The sequence below is a fragment of the Lates calcarifer genome, linkage group LG6 (genome assembly GCF_001640805.2).
Source record: "Lates calcarifer isolate ASB-BC8 linkage group LG6, TLL_Latcal_v3, whole genome shotgun sequence".
In the NCBI taxonomy this organism is placed as follows: domain Eukaryota; kingdom Metazoa; phylum Chordata; class Actinopteri; family Centropomidae; genus Lates; species Lates calcarifer.
This window is the reverse complement of record NC_066838.1, coordinates 23,227,677-23,249,229: the sequence shown is the minus strand read 5'-3', so window position 1 is coordinate 23,249,229 and position 21,553 is coordinate 23,227,677. Positions and strand designations below refer to the sequence as shown.

At 41.5% G+C, this 21,553-nt stretch overlaps 1 protein-coding gene across 3 annotated transcripts in view; it reads right to left on the bottom strand.

Moving 5' to 3' along the window:
- Positions 1–21,553, bottom strand: part of LOC108890208 (arf-GAP with coiled-coil, ANK repeat and PH domain-containing protein 3) — a 66,990-nt gene that overhangs the window by 5,606 nt on the left and 39,831 nt on the right. The window contains exons 5-24 of one of the 3 annotated variants that reach the window (XM_018687076.2): positions 19,358–19,416; positions 18,808–18,991; positions 18,022–18,066; positions 17,811–17,906; positions 17,156–17,230; positions 14,735–14,746; positions 10,018–10,130; positions 8,894–8,945; positions 8,434–8,534; positions 7,643–7,754; positions 7,220–7,428; positions 4,822–4,891; positions 4,616–4,710; positions 4,302–4,519; positions 3,484–3,573; positions 3,156–3,257; positions 2,802–3,028; positions 1,949–2,058; positions 1,497–1,607; positions 1,328–1,389 (exon numbers count right to left, since the gene is read on the bottom strand). In XM_018687076.2, the coding sequence (XP_018542592.1) occupies positions 1,328–1,389; positions 1,497–1,607; positions 1,949–2,058; positions 2,802–3,028; positions 3,156–3,257; positions 3,484–3,573; positions 4,302–4,519; positions 4,616–4,710; positions 4,822–4,891; positions 7,220–7,428; positions 7,643–7,754; positions 8,434–8,534; positions 8,894–8,945; positions 10,018–10,130; positions 14,735–14,746; positions 17,156–17,230; positions 17,811–17,906; positions 18,022–18,066; positions 18,808–18,991; positions 19,358–19,416 (2,143 nt within the window). Of the gene's footprint in view, positions 1–1,327; positions 1,390–1,496; positions 1,608–1,948; positions 2,059–2,801; positions 3,029–3,155; positions 3,258–3,483; positions 3,574–4,301; positions 4,520–4,615; positions 4,711–4,821; positions 4,892–7,219; positions 7,429–7,642; positions 7,755–8,433; positions 8,535–8,893; positions 8,946–10,017; positions 10,131–10,228; positions 10,560–14,734; positions 14,747–17,155; positions 17,231–17,810; positions 17,907–18,021; positions 18,067–18,807; positions 18,992–19,357; positions 19,417–21,553 lie in introns of those variants that run through there. The other 2 variants (XM_018687146.2, XM_051071391.1) reach the window with 2 other exon arrangements.

Sequence of the window (21,553 nt, the reverse complement as noted above, 5' to 3'; positions counted from 1 at the left end):
AAAAAATTCAAAACACTTGGTCGTTGGCTAAATTCACCGAAGACTGACCAAGATTTTTAAAATAAACTTGGTGCTATTAGTAAGTTTTTGCTATTGCTACTTAGCCAACGTTAGCATTAGCAGTTGTTTACTTAGCAAGAGCGTCAGCCATTGCTGCGTTTACAAGATGAGAGGTTATAATACTCCTTCTGAACAGCGCTACTTCTTCATCCCCTCATGTTTGATTGAGGACAGACTGGACACAACAGTGACTCCCTATCATCAAGTGGCATTACAAGATACAACGAGGCTAGCTGGTTAGCATGCTAACTTCAGTAGACGAAAAGAAGTGATAGAAATAGAGGAAGACATTTGCGTTTCTTTCCACTGTGGGCAACAGCTGTTGGCGAGTAAGAGAAGAAAGTTTAATACAAACTCACAACATTTCTTCTAGACTGGTAAGTAAACAGCTATTAATGCTAACATTGGCTATGTAGCAATAGCAAAAACACAAAGCACCTTTAACTTGTCCACTTTATGCTCTGTGACTGGATGTTTCTTGCCAACATGCACCTTGGGGGTTGTAGTGAATTTCAGTTTGTGTTATTGTCTCTGAGAAAATCAAATGGGACTTTTACTTTCAGAACCAAGAAGGAGCCAAAATATCTCCTCCCACTTTGCACTACAATGACAACAAGATGAAATTAAACCTAGAACTGTTGGAAGAAATGAGCTGTTGCAGGTCTTTGGTTCAGAGCACCCTGTACCCTCTAAACCTCCAAAATAAAGGGTAAAGTTGGTCCCAAATACACTGCTGATGACTTTATAGGTGGTCTTCTGATTAGTGCTGCTGGATAATCTTGGCAGTGATTTCTCAAGTCTGCCATGATTTGACTGATTGAACCTCACTACGCTAATCTACACTGATTTTTTTTTGGCAAAGTCAGTCGCTCAAATCTGACATCATTTAAAGGAGAGTTCTTGTGTGATCCTGAGAGGGGAGCTAACTGCTGGTAGACTCTGGTTTCTAGTCTAAAGTAGACAAACGGTGCTGGGGAGAAGTACGTTAGAAATATTCTGGATATATCTGATGTAGAGATGAAGTTAATCTGGTGGTGAAAAGTCCCTTTTCAAGAGAACAAGTGGAGGAAACAAGCTTGAAGAACAGGATCCTCGATAGGATCCTCTCTCAGTCAGTCAAATGTCTCTTGGCACCCCCTGCACTGGTTTTACACCGTGGTTTAACCTGACTGGGCCTGATTCTAGCACTCTGCTATATTGAGACAGATAAACTCCTGAATGCATTTCTTATACTGCTGCTCAGTGGGACTGCTGATTGGGTATTGACCTGGCTGTCCGAAGGGTCCCTCCGACTCCCGCATCTCCTCATTCATCCTGGCCAAACGCAACCTGAGGAGCAGAGGGGAAAAACAAAGCGAAGAGGAGCAGAGTGTTAAAAATTCACTGAAAGCAGGGGTGTAAAAAAAACAAAAAACACAAAAGTTAAATTAACATACAGTGTGACTATGTCGGCATTGGCTTGCTGTACAGCTATACTCAAAGGATCCTGGCCGTCCTCATCACCGTCGTTCTGTGTAGCTCCTCTTTTGAGGAATAAACACACCTGCCTGGAAATACAAAGGAAATTGAGATTGTAAATTGCTCGTTTCAGACTGATGATTGTTTTAGTTATGCATAATAAGTGTAATACTGACTCTCCTTTACCTCCTTTTTAACTTTTTCTCTAATTGTTAAAAAACTAAATAGGTTTTGTGGACTTAGATGTATTCAAACAACATGGGATACAGCCCTGTGGTATATTGAAAACAAGATGGAGTTGGACCCGGAAACAGTATTTTTGTTGGTCGTGACTTCAGGAAACCGTGTGCGTGTTTGCGTGTGAAGCGGTTAAAGATGCTACAAATGCAGCAGCCTGGAGTAAACAGTCGCTATCTGCCTCATGACTCACCCTGTGTGACCCAGATATGTGGCATGATGCAGGGGGCCCCTCCCTCTCGAGTCTCTTTGGTTGACGTCAGCAGCGTTCTGGAGCAGGAACTCGCAGGCGATCAATGAACCCTGAAATAAAGTAACGACAACAGTTAGCTCGGCAGTGACAACAAAACACTGCTATTGATTCTGGAAGTAAAAGGGTATTTAAAATGGATTTCTCATTCACAGCTGCAGACTTGTTTTTTTATTTTTGTGTCTCTTGAAGGAAATTACAGTCAATTAGCGTCCCTGTTATGAGTCTTACACTCGTATAAATAATGTTAAGAATATAGCTTTGAACATAAGAAACCTGGTTATTAATATTATCTTATTCAACTATTATTCAGTTTTTATTAAGGTATTGAAGGTATTATCACTATCAGACTCGCACTTGATTGTCTTGGCCACATTTTATTGTCCAACATTGATTTTAATTAACTTAGTTCACTTCTTTCATTACACTACCTATAGTGGTAGTTCACACTTCACATCTGAAATTAATTACAAAAATGTTTCCGTGTTTTTAGGGCCTAATGATAAAATGGATGTTTGTCTTTAAGGTGTATTTCAGCAGTTTAGGATCGTTCTTTAGTAAAACAGTGGGACTTTCAAGAAAAAGATTTAAAAAGCAGTAGAGGTGGCAAAATCCAGACTTTTAGTCTTTCTAGTGCAGGTCAAGCTCTAAAAACACTGGGTCCTACATTTCCCATAATGCAACTGAATAGTCATCTTGCATTACACCCCCTTTTGTTCTGTTCTTTTACTAAAACATCAACTCAGATGCACAGATACAACACTTCCTATCTGACTTAATATCTGGTGACTCTCACCCCAACCACCGCCTGTATGAGGGGCGTCTTCCCTTCGTCCTCATCGTTGACCAGATTGACGTCGGCCCCATGAGCTAGCGCTTCGGCCATGACAGGCAAGTTTCGGGCCTTTGAGGCTTTGTACAGCAGCGCTCCGGGATGAAGGTCCCGAATATCCTCTGGATCTGACGTCTCTGGCTCGGCCTCCAGCTCTGCTTCGCCGCTCGAGTCTTCGGACACCTCACACTCTGATCATTTATACCGACAGCAACATAGGCCATGTATGAAATTAATTTCCCTACATCACATGTTATGCCCACAGTGAACCCGTAATACCACAGGACCATCTGTTAAACATTCCTGTACTGGACTCACCCTCCTCTGTGACGCTGTCCACCACTGAGCCAAACACCAGGATGTCTGTGCTGCCATCTGTGCTGCCTCCCAACCCGCTGTCACTGCTCAGGCCTGCCGGACCAGGAGACGCCAGAGCATGGACACGTTAGTTACAGCCGTCTCTTTCAGGTTGATCGATATTATTTAAAGCCACACACACACAGAGTCTTCTACACAAGATTCAAGCATCTTTATCCACATGCTGTCTGGCTTTAATCTGGCTTATAAGGCTGCTTAAGGTGTGAGTGTCATGCAGCAGCCTGTGAATGGGTGAATACATTTCCAGACTAAATTGTGAGTCGCTTACTTCGAGGCCCAGATCCTGTGTCAAAGTAAGAGAAGAGAGAGTCCAGCTCGTCAGGACAAAACAGGGAGTCTCGTCTGAACTTGGCAGCGGCTGTGAGACAAACATAAGTGAAAGTGACAAGTGAGAACACCAGGAAAAAGCATTAAAATACAATACATTTGTTGAACCATTGTACTGGCTTAGCCCCAGTTTGGGCCTCTTATGTATTAACAGCATGTTCAAGTCATCCAACTTTCCTAAAAATACATAACAGGTTCACGTTTGTGGTTCTCCAGGTGTGGAACAAGCTCCAGATACTATCAGAGCAGGAGCGTCCCTCTCTATCTTCAAATATCTCTTTAAGACTCATCTCTTCCTCCTCTTCTAACACCCTAACATGCCGAACTAGCACACAGTTTCAGTGCACTTCTTTACCTGATCTCCTTGCACTTTGTCTTAGGGAAGAGATTTAGTACTTAGTGCTTACTTCAAGGTCTCCTACTGTACTAAAGCTTTAGTGTTGTTCCTCACTCGTAAGTAGCTTTGGGTAAAAGCATCTGCCAAATGGGTAAATGTAAACGTAATTAAAAATAAATATTCTCAAGCTGAATTATTGGAAAGTAACATCAGTTTATATCAGGACATCAGAGATAATGACATCCTCTGAAAGTTTACGTCACACTGGATCTAAAAATATCATGTCTGTGTGGTCTCAGACAAAGAGTACAATCATTGACGCAAACTGCAGCAATGTGGCGCTAACACAAAAACAAACGATCCCCATCAGTAGAAAGCTCTATTCTGAGTAGATCCAAACAGACAGAGATCAGTCAAAGTACCTGAGGAGAGGGTAGACGGGGAGGTGCTGCCGGGCTCTTGCCGGTATCTTCGCCGTGTTTTGGGTACTGTGGTGGCACTGTTGTGTCTCCGACACTTCTTCACACTCCACCGCCGCTCTGGCTTCCTCTCTCCGTTGATGAGTATCTCTGTGGAGCCCAGCTTCTTCAGGAACTTCTTCTCTACATACTTTGCCTTAATCCACGCTTCTTTCTCCTGCCTGTGAGAGACCACACCACATATGACAGATTTTAGAGTTCAAAAGGAACAGACTTGAATAATGCATGCAGTTTAGCTGTATTTTATGAATTCCTACCTTGAGCTGGAGGGTAATGGTTTCTTCAGACCTTGTTCTTGGTATGAGCCTTCATAGATGTGGTTGATGACACTGTTTCCAAGCTCACACATCAACTACAAGGAAAGACAAGAGACGGGACATTAATGGCGTCACGATGGCTGACGTTTTCTTTAAAAGGAGCAGTTTGAGTATTTCTCAAAACATCAAACTATTCCTCTCTGTACCTTTAATAATTCTGGTTCCCATGAGTCCAGTGTGAGTGAGCGAACCTTTGAACAATGAACCCCGAGACTCCTGCAACAAAAACATATTTCAGGTTAAAAAATATGCTGTTTATGTTCTGTGGTCAAACAGTTTGAAGGTAAAATGGAAGAACTTGACTTTGTTATGACTACAAGGCATCAGATGGCGGCCAGTGCAAGAAAACAAAAGTAGTTTATATTTCTCTAATAAGAAAAGAAGAAATTTTACAAATGAATCATACACCATGGCTGTGGATGGATCACTGAACGGGCCTACTGGGTCTGAGAGGTCAGGCGGCCTCTGGGCCTGTGCTTCAGTATGAAGTGTCAATATTTTTGTTTGAAAGCCACAGAGCTCAGTTAAAAGACAGTACAACCAGAAAGACATGCAAAGTGATAACAAAGAAAGATAAAAAAGAGACAAAAAACTTCCAAAAAGAGCCACAAAATAACCACAGAGATGCAAAATGACTCTATAGACAGGCAAAATGACCACAAAGATACACAAAACAGCTACAAACAGATGCAAAACTACAATAAAGAGAGGCAAAAGAACCAGAATTAAACATAAAACAACTAAAGGCACAAAACAGCTACAAAGACATGTAAAACAACCACAGAGATGCAAAATGACCGCACAGAAACAAGAAAAAAAACTCTAAAGAGACACAAAATGACCAAAAAGAGATGCAGAACAACCACCTCATAGAGATAAAAATGACAACAGAAATGCAAACGTCTACAAAGAGACAATATGGCACATTATTTGTCGTTGTTTTGTGTCACTTTCAGTCTGGGTGTGTTGCTTCTATATAGGAGGGGTGGGGTCTTTTTCTTGTCTGTAGCCAGAGGCCCATTTTCTCATAATCTGTGCAAGACTGTGGTGTCGTTCAGTGACCTGGTTTGAATAGCTGTGAGAAACTAAAATCACAAGAGTGTTATTCGGGGAGGGAAATGAGAGATGCCGCTCCTACTGTCATGCAAATCGCTAAGTTCCACGGATAATGCTGTCTGGTATCCTGGCAACAATGGCACAGTAGAAAAAAAAAATGACAGTGTTTCTTTTCCCTTCATTTGCCCTGCATTGTAACAAGAGGCCAGAGAGGGAGCATGAATATTCAACAGGTGGGAGCTCACACACACACACACAGGGGGATGGTGTTTGTGATTACGTAAGCAGTGATAATTGCAATTTAAAAATAACACACACAGCCCCTGAGGGGAATTTTTCCCACCCGGGAGCTTGAAAACTAACTAACCTCAGTGACGCAACAGTGTGATGTAACCCAACATGAGCACGGTGCACTGATTTGGACGATGAGAGGATGTGTTTATCTGCAGCAGGACACCCGCATTCAACAGCATTACATCATATTCACCAGGATCTGACGGTGAATTAAACTATTCAACCAACTCTTTACTTTGTGTGTGTGTCAGCTCTGCAGCCGCCTTCATCTTCTCACTTCCCTCCCTCAATGAAAACTCTTAATCAAAGCCAGACTGATCCAATAAGCAGCGTACTGCACTTTAATCCCCGCGGCGGTGTGTGTGTGCGCTCGAACGTGCTCGCCGCCTTTAGTGGCGTAAGGTAAAGCACGGATAGCTGGCACCACTCCCTGTATTCAGAGTCCAGTGACCACACTGCACATGGCAGAGGTGGAAGAAGTATTCAGATCCTTTACTCAACCACTGAGAAATGTGTTTTTCTAATTGTTATTTCACTTGAACTCAGGTTGATTACACCTCAAATCCATTAATAATAATAATCTCAAAGAATAAAAGTACAAAGGCAGTACATCAAAATATCAACAACACATCAAAAACTGTTATAAAGTAGAAGAAGGGGAACTTTAAACGCGCAAAAGCAACATTAAGATGAATTTATAACCTAAAAAAGCCACATAAAATCGCATAATACATGTTTGTGTTGGTCGAGACTATTGCTTCAGTCTTGCTTCAGATTTCTTCTTGTTTGTTTGAAGAGTAAAGAGTAGAAATAAAGAGTATCCCTATCGACTGTAATCTGTAAGATGCTGCAGCTTGTGTGTGATGGATTTCTTTAATGAGGGACAAGGAGAAAGCCCAGTATTTCTATATGTCACCCTATTGTAGAAAATTCATAAAGCCGATTGAGCTCTATCAGAACAAAATGAAGTACGACTTTTCACCTCTTTTAAGAAGATGAGACTTTTAGGATTCACTTCTTACTTGGTAAGATGAAGATTTCACAAAGTAACTCCAACAATCACATAAATGTGGTGGTGTAGAAGTATAAAGTAGTAAGGAAGAGCACTTGAGTAAATAATCAGAAAGGCGGTGATTTCTTTTGGATTGTTTTTAGATTAATCTGTGAGATGCAGATGTTTTTCCTGGACTCTACCTGTGGATGCCGGAGCATTCGATACACAGCAGGATGCCCAGGTTGATGGAGGCCCAGCGAGGGTCGGCCTGGCCGCAGTCACAGCACTGCTCGTTCCCCGGCAGACACTGGATCCGCTGCAGGATGGTCTCCCCCCGGGCGCTGCGGTCCCGTGGCTCGCTGGCTGAATCGATGCTGCTGGTGGACGGGGAAGCAGTTCTATCCAGATGCTAAATAGAAACAGATTAGACTGTGAAATACTAGAATAATATGTTTGGCAAATGGACTCCCTTTGTCTGTTGTGGCAGATTAGCTGGGATAATCATGTTAGGGTATGGATAGTAAACATACTTAGTTACTTTCTAACCTGTGCAACAACATAATAAAACATCATAAACAAGGTATAAAACATGTTTGTATTTACAACCAATTATTGTGACCTACCTCTATGTAGTAGGTATCTGGGCTCTCTCTGTAGGCTGAGGCGATGCTCGCCTGAACTGCCTGAATCCACGCTTGCCTCAGCTTCTCAGATTCAGCCTGAAGCATGCAGCTCCTGCAAAATAAACAATCATAGTATTTAAAAAATCATAATGTACTTCCTGACAGACGCACATACAGTAATAAAGTGCAACATGCTAATCAAACATCACTGGTTTGATGTGTTTGCAATAGTTAATGTGATCAGAAAACGCACTGTGTTAAATGATTTATATGTACAACATGACGATAAAATCAGTTTTGCTCCGTTTTTTAAATCTTACAAGGATCCATAGTATCTTGCTTAAATTTGCTAATTAGCACTAAGCAGAAAGTTCAGCTGAGGCTGACGGGACTGTCATTAGTTTTGCAGGTATTTGGGCATAAGACGAGTTAAGATTTTAACTTGATGATGGAGTAAGAAGAAAATTTAATGCATCCACAAAGTTATTACAATTTATCCTGAGGGGGAACACGAATGTGTATGTGAACCAAATTTCATGGCAATTCATTCAATATTTAAGTTGAGATATTTTCACTCAAAACCATGAAATTCTGACATGCTGGTGGAGCTAGATGAGAAGTCAGGGAGACACTTGAGTCATTAGGATTTATCCTCTGGGGAACATGAATGTCCGCACCAAATTTCATGACAATCCATTCAGTAGTTGTGCAGATATTTCAGGGTGGATCGACCGTTCAAACAGACACTGCACATAAAAGATGTTGTTATGGCAGTGAGAGTGGTGCCTTACTTAGAGGGGGAGACGACCTCGAAGCAGAACCTCCGCTCGATGTCCTCGCATGGTTTGACAGAGCACAGCCGGAGGTCTTCCACCACCACCGTCAGAGAGTCCTACAAAAACACAATCGACGTCTCATTTCTTCACTCATCACACAACACAACACAAATATAAAACAGCTGTTCTTCCCTGATAAGACATTTTTCCCTGGCAGCTGGAAGCCTCACAGTACTTCACCATTAGATATTTACACTCACTGATGTCAAGCAGAGAATTGAAAATGAGCTGAAGCCACACAGGCTTCTGCTCTCGGTCGAGCCTCAGATTGAGTGCTCAGATATCAGCAGAGATCAGTGAGGATCATAAAAATGTTAAAAACATCCAACAACCCCTCCATTACTGTTGCACTTAACCTCTTAGAGCCTGCTTCACCCCGGGGGAAAACTGATAGCTGGAGAATATGTGAACTTGCCTTGAGCTTCTTCTGATAGACCAGCTGACTGTTCTGTATGGAGAACCACCGTCTAGAGAGAGCGGGAGATAAATAAAACATATTTCAGATGGATATCCTTTCGATGCTTAAGGGTCAGCGTGCAAAGGTGAACCACTGTGGACACCAGTGATGGGTAAAAGTGAGTGAGATGGGTTTTACTCCCAGCAGCACAATATCCTCATTTTTTAAAACTACATTTGTTTACATTTTGGCATCATTAAAATGATTAGCATTAGCTGAGTTAGCAGTTCCTGTTTGCAGTATAGTCATAGATGTACAGACAACTATCACTTAGCAATAGACGGTAGAGAAAATGTTATCACACTGAGCTGTGACTCTGAGAAACCATTTGCCATTACCATTTTTTACATAAAATTATGGACCAAATCAGCAGCCAAAGCACTGGCAAACACCCATCCCCTTTACTCTCTTTACTACATTACATACATTGCACATAACCTACAGTATATTACAAGATAGGCTTAAATAGATAATGTAATTATGTACTGTTTATTGCGCTTGGTTTGTTTGATTCCATCATGAAACAACCTTCACATAACTAACCAGACAAACAAAAACACACAGAATCAATTCAACATAAACCTGGACATACAGAAACACAAAAAAAGAAAATAAAACAAATAAAAAGTGTTAGATATAGTTGATACCTTTACGTATATTCTTAAATGTATGTACAGTGTACATCACATGTGGCATCATGGCTGTTGTAGTTGCACTACTGGCTTTCTTTCACACAAATACTTGCACAATTCACTGAGATAGTTCAAGATACTGTAAAGTGTAACTTTTTAAATGTAATATCTCTCTAATTTCTTGAATCTTATCTTGCTAAAATAGTTTTTTCTAATTTCTTTGTCTGTGCTGCTGTAATGTGAATTCACCCAGGAAATCATAAAGACTTATCTTACTTTTTGACTGAGTATAATTACTATGCATCATGTGAAAATGACACAACCCCCCCTTTTTTACAGTTGCCAATTGTGTATAAGTTAATACAACTCCTACTGTAACTCTGCCATCAATTTACTGTGTATATAAATGTGATATGTTAGAGTAGATTGAGATTTTTGCCATTTAGTTACCTGTTCCAGGTCTTGAAGGCATTGCTGGCCCTCTTGAACAGGTACCCCTCCATCACCACACCATTAGGAGCGTCCACGTTGAACTCCACCTTAGTGTCGTCATACGAAAAGTCCTGACAGAGGAGAAAGAGAGAGAGATCCAAAAATTAACCCGGGCTGTTGTAGCAAAGGTTATCAGAGCAGCTGAACGTTGGCAGGATGTTGCTCTAACCTTTTTTAACAGCCAAACAGGAAACAAAACACTTCTCCCTTTTCTGTGATGAAGAGGTTGCATGTGCACCATTCCTGGAATACCAGTAGCATTCAAATGTGCATTGTACTGTACATACAGTCCACAAACCAACCAAATCATCAGAAATCGTGCGATCGTGTAGAAACGGTCACGTGTGTGTCCATGTATGTACAGTATTTGAGTGGAGTTGCATGCCAGCTTCCTGTGTGGCACACGGGGGCATTTCATAACTCAACAGATGTGAGTGTGACGCACACTATTACATAAACAGACTGTGATTCATGTGAAATTAGCCTCCAACCTTTTCGTGACTTACAGCATGACACTTAGCACTTTAATGCTAACGCTAACAGAGAGTAGCACACAGATACTTTAAAGCTTAGAGCAGAGTCATTCCTAAATTAAAGGGTTACAGAAGGACATAAATCATCGTTTAAACATCAGCGTTTTGATGTTTCATGTGAATGAAGAGAAATATGACACAGGATGTCCTCAGACTACTAATACACGACATGCTAGAAGTAATGTAATATGCAGCTGGGACAGAACATTAACTTATCCAGAATTGAATTTTAACTTTGCATGCATGCATCCCTGAGAAAAAAATGAACCTCTTCCCACCAGAGTCAATTCAGGCTGCAGGCTTAAACTGCAGAGATGCATCAGTTAGAAAAAAAAGAAAAGAAAAAGTGCCCTAGAATATATGAAACAACCTTCTCTGACTTCTCTGTTGTTTCGTAAGAGGGTATGTGTACTTGCAGCAGCCCTGAGCACACCATTAACTACTCATTGCATGTTTGAATAATAGAATGACTTTCTGCTCTCCGTGTATCACCATTTTAACTTTGAATTCCCACACACAGACAGCACCGAGTTTATTAGAGACACAATGTTTCTGTCACGGACCTTCGTCGCGCATCGGCTCCACTAAAGCTGCAGGTTGTAACATACAATCAAAAAGAAATACCAAACTACCACCATAGAAATACCTTTAAAATGAGACCAAAATACATATTAGAAACAAAGAGAAAAAAAGATAGAAATCCTTTTAGATGGTAAATGCAAAATAAGTGATATTTACCAACAAGAAAAGTGGCTCAAAAAGGACATAGGTGAGGCAAGAACCAGTCCAAACTTTATAACTAAACTGGGAATACCTTCTTAACCTTGGATATCAAGTAAACAGCCTTATATCACACAAAATATCAAGTATATTTTCAGAAGTGTGCAGGATTATCTGCATGAATGCATTTCCCAAGGCATCTATTCACCAGTGTGCATTAGATAACACTTATTTCTTCATTTAAACATACACTGCACATGTCACTGAGCCTGGTAATTAAAAATTGTATCAGATTTTAGCAAGACTGTGCAAAGCAAAAGTAGTGACAGTGATTAAGAGAGAGCCAGAGATAAAGAGAGTAAATGAGAGAACGACTCTTGCTTTGCGAACCTGGACACCTCTAAAAGTCAAGTCAAAAAAATGACCACACATTCACAATATCACCACAATATCATACACAATCACAATATTAGAATATCTACATGACAACTATGGTAACAGCAGCAACAAACAGCCAACATAATGCGAATCAACCCACCAAACTGTGGTCCCAGCGACAGAAGATCTTCATTTTCAGACGTTTAGTGTGTTCCAACAGCATTTAAAAAAGCAAAAAGTTAGAAAAAAAACAAAAGCAATAAAAGGCTCCTAACAACCAGATCTCTCAGAGTAGAAACATGTCTTCACTTTCTGAGGTGCTGCAGCTCTCACGGTGCGTAATTCCAACACTGACATGTGTGCCCTCCACTGCAGCCACCTGCCAGCCACCCTGTGAGCCCCAGGATTAGGACTAATTACCATACAGCTGCCAATGTATCCATACCAGGGTGGAAGAATAGTGGACTGCAACATGCAGTACTGTAGCTCCCAAAGACAAGCAGGCTGCTTTGACACTTCAGAGTCCGGGTCTGCCTCAGTTTTACAACTCCTTAAACACACCTCCCTCGCTGGGGAAGATGGGAGTTTCAGTCCCACCATGTTGACCCAGAGCGAATCTAACTGGCAGGCAGCCAAGATCGCCAGACAAATACTACTGAAGGTCAGAGTGACCGTCTACACTCGTGACAGCTCTGCTCACAGCCAAAATCTCTGCAATGCAACTTTCAGATCAAGAAATCAAGTCGATGCAGCTTACCTTCAGATGTCTGAAGCCTTTGTTTTTTGATCATTAACACATGACAGACACAGGAGGCGGCACTGAACAAAATGTGCACTGGATGGCAATCTCTCAAGCCCACAACAAAGATCATGTATTTTTAATGATTCAACGTCACATGGACAGAAACTGAACATCTGTGAATTATTGAACAACGCAGGGGAAACAGAGACTTTCAGATGTTAGAAGCAAATAAGTAAATTGGTTGTGGAGCAGCAGGCAGACAAACAGAAAACAGACTGGAACACCGGATGATGCAGACAAAATGTTCTGATGCTTCGTCCACCTGCTGCTGCTGTTCGAAGCGTGGCCTGCGGGCAATGCTGCCGAGCTGTAACGCCAAATGGCGAGCCCAGTTGGTAGCACTGATTACTCAGTCTGCTGTGTTTGTTTATTATCTCTAAGATCCTTCTGTGTCTCATTATTACTACAGTCTGAAAGCTTTCATCTGTTACAGACTGGCTTTGTGCCTTACATACCTGCCTGACATCTGCTTAGCCATCTTCAACTAATCTGCAACACACCCGGGCGACTTCACTACAAAGTTACCCAACGCTACAACAACTCTGAAGTCATTTCTTAGAACTATCCAGCCACGACACATACCCCACAACTTCTGTAACTGATTTATTGAAGGGACAGCAACACAGAGAGCCCAAACTGTGGTGATCAGACAGGCTCACGTTAATGCTTAAATTAAAAAATGAGATTTAACGAGAGTCCTCAGGAGCAAACGTTAACACAGGTCAGTGGCTAATCGAGTTCCTGACAGCGAGAAAACAAAGCTCTCTTCATGTTCAGCTGGAAAAATAAGCTTTCTCTGAATCCTTGGTAACTTCACTGACCCCTCTCTTGAGCTCGGGCTTGGTACAAAAGAGATGCTGAGGTCGCATGTGACGTTTTAGTCTTTGGCCTTTATCCAATGAACTCATCTACTGAAGGCCCTGGGCTCAATACGTCATGTGTTAATGAATAAATTGAGCTATTTTTGTCTACATAGCTGTTTTGTCTCCTGGAGGATGAGAATATTTAAACAGAGAGAACAAAAAAAACCTAAAAAAACTTTGTCAATCCTCCAGGTTTATCCTACTGTATCATATTTTTATCTTCTCTTCTATTTTACTCTATATAAAATATAAACTTTTTCTAATTTGCCAAATCAATTAATTGTTAAATTAATTAGAAAAATGCCAGAGGATTTTATATTTTTGATTTTTTTTATATGTTCATTTATAACTGCAATGATTAGATTTATAGCCAAACAAAAATGAATCATTAATTATTTTAATAATCATAACTTTCAGGCAAAAATGCTAGAAAATTTTGGATGATTGATTGATATTTTATGTGAGAAAATAATCATCAGTTGCAGCCCTGCTTACATTATGTATATGCATTTATTTATGCATGAGCCTTCTATATGTCTGGATATTTACATTGTTGTTGTGATCTCATGGTTTGTTGCCTGGTGTAGAGGGTTACTGACTTTCATAAAAAGCAAACATTCAAACAAAATATTCAATCATTATTTCATTACAACATGTATCTGGGGTATCAGGTCATAAAAATAAATCCAGTGACGCACAGCGACGGCATGTAGCTCTGCCCCGGTGATGTAAATGCAGAAATATAGAATAGTAGGCTGAGCCAAATGCCTCTGACAGGACTTCTCCATTAAACCTGTGGTTAAAAATGAATGGCTCTGGCATTTAGATGCATTCGCTGTTCTGTGTGCCCCAGCCAGCAATAGTGACAGTCCACAGGTGGAGCACTTTAACTCCCTTTCTGCTCCCCGGGTTTTTTTTTTTTCTTGTACCGAATAAGGGCTGCCCCCTTTGTCGTGTGTTTTAGTTTACACAACGCTTATTGCACATGCTGAATGTGATGAGGAAGAAAGGAAACAAGGAGAGGAATACTTCTTATGATGCATGTTGAGTAAAACACCTTGAAAAAGCAAAAACTACACTGTTACCTATTTTAGGACACTGCAATTATGGCTTTGTGATGGGTGATGTAACAGACAGCTTCTATACAGGTCATTCTAACTAAGTTCAGTGTTTCTAATTGTTCCATATAAATGATTCAGGATGCACTCCAGCTTGCCCTCAAGGCTTTTGGAGTCTGACTACAGCTGAGGAAAACTTCAAAGGGGTTTGCTAATGTTCTGCACTAACACTTAGGGCTAAGCTGCACCCTTCCCTGTGCACCGAACCAAAGAAGTAAAAATGAAAATTCAGAGGGGAAAAACAAACGGAGGAGTACTCACCTGCATGAGGGTCTGACAGGAGATGGTGACATCGGGAACATGCAGACAGAAGAGAAGAGATGAGAGCGTTAGAATCGCCAAAAGCAGACTGGTTTTAATGGGGATAATACAATAATCTTTAAGGTTGAATGCACCTCTAATTATCCTCTTTAGAAGGTCTTCCAGTAACGAACTTGCCCATCACACATCAGCAACAAAAAAACTCATCACCTACCTACTAAAACACCACAATATTTTCATGCTAATATGGCTTCTTCAACTCGTGACCTCGTTTTTTATTTACTACTACATGTCCCTTGGTGATGGATGGCACATGAAGCTTAATGTCTAACAGCTCTGGCAAAAACAGATCAATAACTGGCCCCCACATGTGACCCAGCCCTTCCCCGTGGCTCTATCCACAGCACAGACCGCAGCGCCCTGGAGGAAGAGCGTCGACTGGAGCTGTCTGACAGATGGTCACTGATCCTGGGGTACAGAGGAGCCAGACAGTGGCCCGCTGAAAATAAAGGTTTTTGAATTATTGAAGAAGGAGATGCCAGACAGAGAGTGCACCCCTACATTTATGGGTTCCATTATGTGGAACATCAGAGCCAGTTTGAAGATGTGTAAAAATAGAATCAAAATTCTGGTAAAATACGATGATGGATCGACAAAGTAGTGAGGGCGTGACAATATTAACATGCAGATTTTTAAGCTAGTACGACTGCTAGCGATCTTACTGCATGCCAAATTGCTACGGACAAAAATATCTTGACAACTATTAAATGGATGGCGGCTGATATTTTGCACATTCATGGTCCCTACGGGATGAACAATACAGACTTTGGTGAGCCTCTGACTTTTCCTCTAGCTCCACCAAGAGGTTGACATTTGTCATTCAGAGCGAAATATCTTGAAAACTATTCAATAGATTTCCATGAATTTTACAAGATATATTCAAGGTCCCTAGAAGATACATTCTCTGAATTAGCATTAAGGTGCATCCTCTTCACAATCTGATATTTCTCAAACTCAAGACTTTGTGGGAAAATTCTGTTTCAACAGAACAATGAGATTTTGAAAAACAGACCGGATGCTACAGTGAGTCTTGATCGGAAAGAGACGAGACAGGCCACATAGGCTGGGGCTAGCTTAGCATGCTAATTTCAGTAGAAGAAAAACAGTGGTAGATTTAGAAACAAAATGTTGTTGTTGGCCTCTACTGTTTGAGACAACTCTTGGCAAGTAAAGAAATAAGTTTGCGCTGAACTTGTTTCTTCAGGACTGATAAGTAAACAGCCGCTAATGCTAACGCTGGCTTCTTTGGATGTTTTATTTTAATAGATATAATGTTAAATTTCGAGGGAGGTTAGCTTGATAGAGGTCTGTTTCTGTCATGATTATGATTTAAAAGAAATGCAGCAGGTTTATCAGCATTTTCCTCTTTGTTTTCCTTTTACAGTACAAACAGACATGCTAGGAAGGCTGCTAAAAACTAGCCAACTGGCGCTCATCATCAAAGTCAGAGGGATTAATCCTCCAGGGAACATGACTGTCTGTACAAAATATCAATTCATCCATTAGTGGAGAAGATCTAACAAGTGCATGGTTAAAAAATCCTCAACAAACCATCAGATCAGCACTTCAATGGACTAAGAACATAGTGAGCTCCTACACTAGTCAATGTGCTGACGGTTTCCATCTACAGCAGACAACAGTGGGATTAATATCTCCTTAAAAACACTTAATTCCACCTGATTTAATGCTTAAACCAATGCCTGGACTTTGTTAGGGAGATTAATCAAACACTTCCCAGCTGCCCAGGTCTAATCCCTCCCCAGTCACAACAGACGCACTGGGCTAAGTGGCAGACTGGATCTCAGAGGTGTGATGTGCACACATTCACACCCTGTTAGCTTCTCAGCTCAGTGTCAACCTGCCAAACATTACAGACAAAAGGAAGATTCTTCAGGGTCAAATCGCATGTGTGTAATTTCAACCCATCCCAACTGAACAAAATGAATTCTTTTTTTGCAAGGAAATACCAAAGACAAAGAAATGTGAAAGGGTTTGGTTCTTGAATTCAGGCCTTTCAAATAGCGTGAAACCAATATAGCCAAGACAAACAGTCCCATCCCAGTGGAAAGTGAAATTCTGCTGACGATGAACCACTTTTTGCACATGTACTAAATTCTTTTTGCATCTCAGGAGCTTCTTGCACTTTTTTTTGGTCAGTGTGCGGCCATTTTTTTTTTGTATGAGAGAGAAAACACTGAATCCATATCAGAGTTTCTGCAGGGTTGTCCAGCTAAAAGACTTTTAAAGACCTTTTCAGTGACACAGAATGTCACATCATATTTTTCATATTTTCCAGCCCTTCACAGCTGAATATAACTATAATACCTAAAGATATAATTAATTAAATTACTGTGACCTCACCCTCTGCTGAATGGTGGCATGTTTGTGCTCCATTTCCCTCTTCTCCATGGCTGAATCAATCACCAGCTGATCCAGCTGAAAGTCAGTTCACACAAAAAAAAAACACACACAGGTTCAGTGTTGCTTCAGAGACATTCAGCCAAAAGTACATCCATTAAAACTCTTCATTTAGCAGTGAAATAACTGTAACACATGTAGCGTGACAGTAGTAAAGGCAATGTCCAAGCTACAGTGACTCAGAGTAGCTGACTGTGACACTTTCCACTCGCAAACACAGGCTAAGCCTCCAATGACACGTTAGGTCAGTGTTTGTGGATGGATGCAGTAATGAAGCATTGATTCTTGGTTCTCCTGCAGCAGTCAACCTGCTGTGACAAACAAGGTGTCCCACAATAACATGTGCACCAAACAGCTGTAATGCAGCCTTTTTTCATGAGTCACAAGTGAAGCACATGTAGAGAGGAAGCTTTTAATAGCAAATAAATAAAGTAATAAAGTAAATGTTTCAATCATCAAACGGAAATTCAGCGGATAAATTATGCAACTGGCCCTTGTCAATAGTTCAAATACAGATCAAACCAGTTCCAGTTGGGGAAATAAACACATCCCGGCTGGTGGAGTACAAGCCGGGTGGAGATTAAGACGCTGTGCTCACCTCAGCAGCCAGTTTCTTCATGTACGGGTCGATCTCATCCAGCAGGTTGTAGCCCTGCTGGAACAGCGAGTACTGGGCGTGCATGAATGACAGCATCTGGGAGGGCGGGACAGAAGCAGAGAGTCTCCAAACATTATTAAGTTTTACGACTTAGATGACTCTAAAATATATTATTAAAGACGCAGGTGTTTGTGTGTCTGCGCCGACTTACAGCATCTAGGATCTCAAATTTCTTCTTCGCCTGTAGAACGTTGATCTGCAGGAGGAAACACATGTGAGCATTAGATAGTCTGGATCACTGATTATCTACTGATATCTACAGCAACACACTATATTTGCAGCCTGCTGACTTTTGAGAAAACTCCCTCTAGTGGACAATATCCTTCAGTGTGACACTGTTAACCCTGTGCAGGGAAGAAGTGGGAAAAAACTGAGCACACAGCCTGACTGGTGACCTTTCTCTGAGCTGTTAATGCAACATTAAATACAGACTTGTTTCCTTTATATGTCCCTTGCATTGTACATTCTGATGCAAACCTAAATGACATTTTGTGCTACGTTTAAGAGGTCACTTGTACATATAGCGCATCTCCCCGCAGCTTTGACCTTTTACGCCTTGAGACACTTTCAATTAAGACTGAAAAGGGTCAGATGTCTGAGAGCGGTCAGAGATGGCTGCCAGCAGACAAAGTCAAGAATGGAAAGAGGGCATGGCCATCACAGCGATCGCACTGAATCAGTCTCTTTGTTCCCGCAGGCAGTCTTGCATTGGAGGAGGAGGAGGAAATTACAATTTCACTTTTTCCTCAAGGTTTTAGGATTTAATCAATTTGTTTACATGGATAAAATATGTATTCTGAGGGCAGCTAAATGCCTAACAGCGCTGTATGTACAAAGAATGTAATTTTAAAACAGAAAATAAAAACCAACTGCAAACCAAACAACTACGGGAAGAAGAGAGAAACACTGGTTCACACGTCTGAGTCATTTCTCTGACCTGTAGTACGTAATCCAGAGCGAGGTGTCGGAAGCACTTGCGGGTGATGCTGAGCGTGCTCGTGGCTTCCTCGACCTCGTGAGGCTTGTTCCTCGGCGCCTGAGCGTTCTTCACCTGCGCTATTTCCATATCTTCGCGCACCCTATCAAAGTGCTTCTTGGTCTCCTTGAACTTCCGAACATCCCTGACAGACACAGACGAGTGAAATTTAAATACAGCCACCGAGCCAAACGCTCAGTTCAGGAAATTGGGGATTTTAGAGTTTCAATATTTATTCAAGAGTCGCCACAAAGTCAGAGTGAGGTTAGAGGAAACCTACTTCATCTCGATTGTTCATGATATGTCTGTGACAAAATATCTTGGCTGCAAAAGGTTTGCACTCTGTTCAATATTTCAAAAGACCAAAAAGGTTTTCATGGGTAACAAGGGCACGTCTGCACTTTAAAATTTGTGGACTTTGCCTTTTTCTACCTGTGCTGAATTTTTCATACACATAAAGTTCTGCAGGGGAATACCTGACTGAAGCATCGTGAATTGTAGGTTTACTCACTCTTTCACAAAGTTGTGCAACTGCTGCTTCACAGACCTCTGAGCTTGATCAAACAGGATCTGAAACAGACAGAAAGAAGGAATTAGCATTTCTTGATCATGTTTTGAAACTTTGTATACCAGAGCAGAAGTTTTATATGTTGCTGGTGCATGTGTATATATATCAATATATCAATCATTTAGAGCTGGAACAATTAGTCAGTTGACAGAAAAAGAATTTTTCAAAGCAAAATGCCAAATATTATCTACTTCCAGCCTCTCAAAAGTCAGGATTTGCTGCTTTTCAAGACCTCAGTTTGGGCTTTAATAAACTGTGATGGGCACTTTTCACCATTTTCTGACATCAGGAGTAGAAGTATAAATTAGCAGAAAATGGAATACTCAAGTAAAGTACCTCAAGATTGTACATTAATTTAGTACTGAACTGAAAAAAATGAGAATGTCGCACAACCTTTTTCACAGCAGTTAGGAAGGAAAATAACTGTTCTACTGTCAAACCACCTCCATGTATTTTTAACCAACAGAGGGCGACAAAACACAACTTTTCCCCCCCAACGAGATGCATTCAAATGATGCAAATCAGCCCTTAAGGCCTGGTGGAATAAATGAAAGAAGAAAGCCACTCGGACTCGAACACACCCGCTCTAATGCAACAACACACAGCCGTCAGTTAGGTGTTTTACACCCAAGATCCCTCCTCCTCTCCTTCACCCTCTGAGCACATTGTCTGTGATTGCTCCTGCCATCCCACTGCTGCTGCTGCTAAATAGGTCACTCGGGCAGAGAGGGAGAGAGGAAGTGAGGGAGGGAGGGAAGGAGGAGTTTTTGGTTCAATGTGACACTGCAGAGTCTGCATCCAATGCAGGGATGCAAACCCCACTCATTGTTGTAGCCTGTGTCCTGTCACAAGCTACAACTGAGCAGCTAACAGCTGAAGGGCTCGTGTCCTCATCCTGCCTGAATAATTGGATAAACACGTGTGTGTGTGGATTAGAAGATTTGAGTTTGCAAGGCCCTATGAAACTGGGCTTATGGGTGTTTCAACCCAGGGATTACAGGGGCTGATGATGAGTAAGACTCTTCTCTATTGTTGCAACTGTTGTCGGCACACAGAGGCAGCCACTAACGAAATGAAAAATAAATATAGATAAGTTTAACTTGATGAGCTTTCAAAATAAAAATGTGGCTCAGATGGAAGTGGTCAGCTTTACTGCATTCCTGCCGCCACCTCTAAGAGAGAGAAGTGTTTGTTTTGATCGTGGGTTCAGGCCTCATTTTACTGCTCTATAAACTCACTGGGTCTAAATATGTGTGAAAGTGGAACAACAAAGAGGCTCTCCAACTCTTTTTATTGTTTTGTGATTCCTATCATCGCATCAGAAAACCACCCACTTCACTGTATGTGATTAACGAACAAAAGAACTCCGATACAGCAGCATTTTCCAACCCACCAACAGGTGAGCCAACGTTTCTAGTGGAGTAAATAAACTGTTTTTCATGGCTTCTTGCAAAGTGTCATGTTCAAAGGCCGCCCTGTTTGACTGCAAATCACCAGGGTCTGATCACGCATGTGTGGTCAATCTGTTTCCCTGGCTGCAGTTTAACAAGTTCTCAGAAAAGCGCGAGTGAGAGCTGGAAGTTTGTGCCGTCGAGGGCTCCCACAAACACGCAGTGACTCAAAACAAGATCAGCGGGGCAGCAGCGGTGTGCGGAGGCCATAAACACCCGAGTGTAAGATTAGGTTGGGCCGCGTGCAGACGGGACTGAGGTGGATGGCGGTTCAACGTAAAACCACGATCTTTAAATGCTGTCAAGTCAACAAGTGCGCCCGCCATGATGTTTGTGAGTGAGTGGTGGCAGGAAAGCCGCTATGAGACTCTCTGACTCTGGGGTTAGTGCAGCCTGTGGCATTCCTGAGCTGCTTTATGGCAAGTTGACACCCTACTTTCAGAGGACCGAGAGTTCACAGGTTGTCTCTGCTTGATGTAAACTAACCCAACTGAAAGAGAGGAAGGCAGGATTAACTATGCATTGCCTGAAGATATACAATATGCCTAAAGGGATATTGTATTTTAATTAGCCACTCTGGTGATGTAGCTCTATGGATGGTGATGGTGGGTTTGGTCTGTCAGTCCGATGGCGACTAAGATTTGTGTTAGCAAATACTGGATGGTGGCAAGTGCATTTTCATATGATG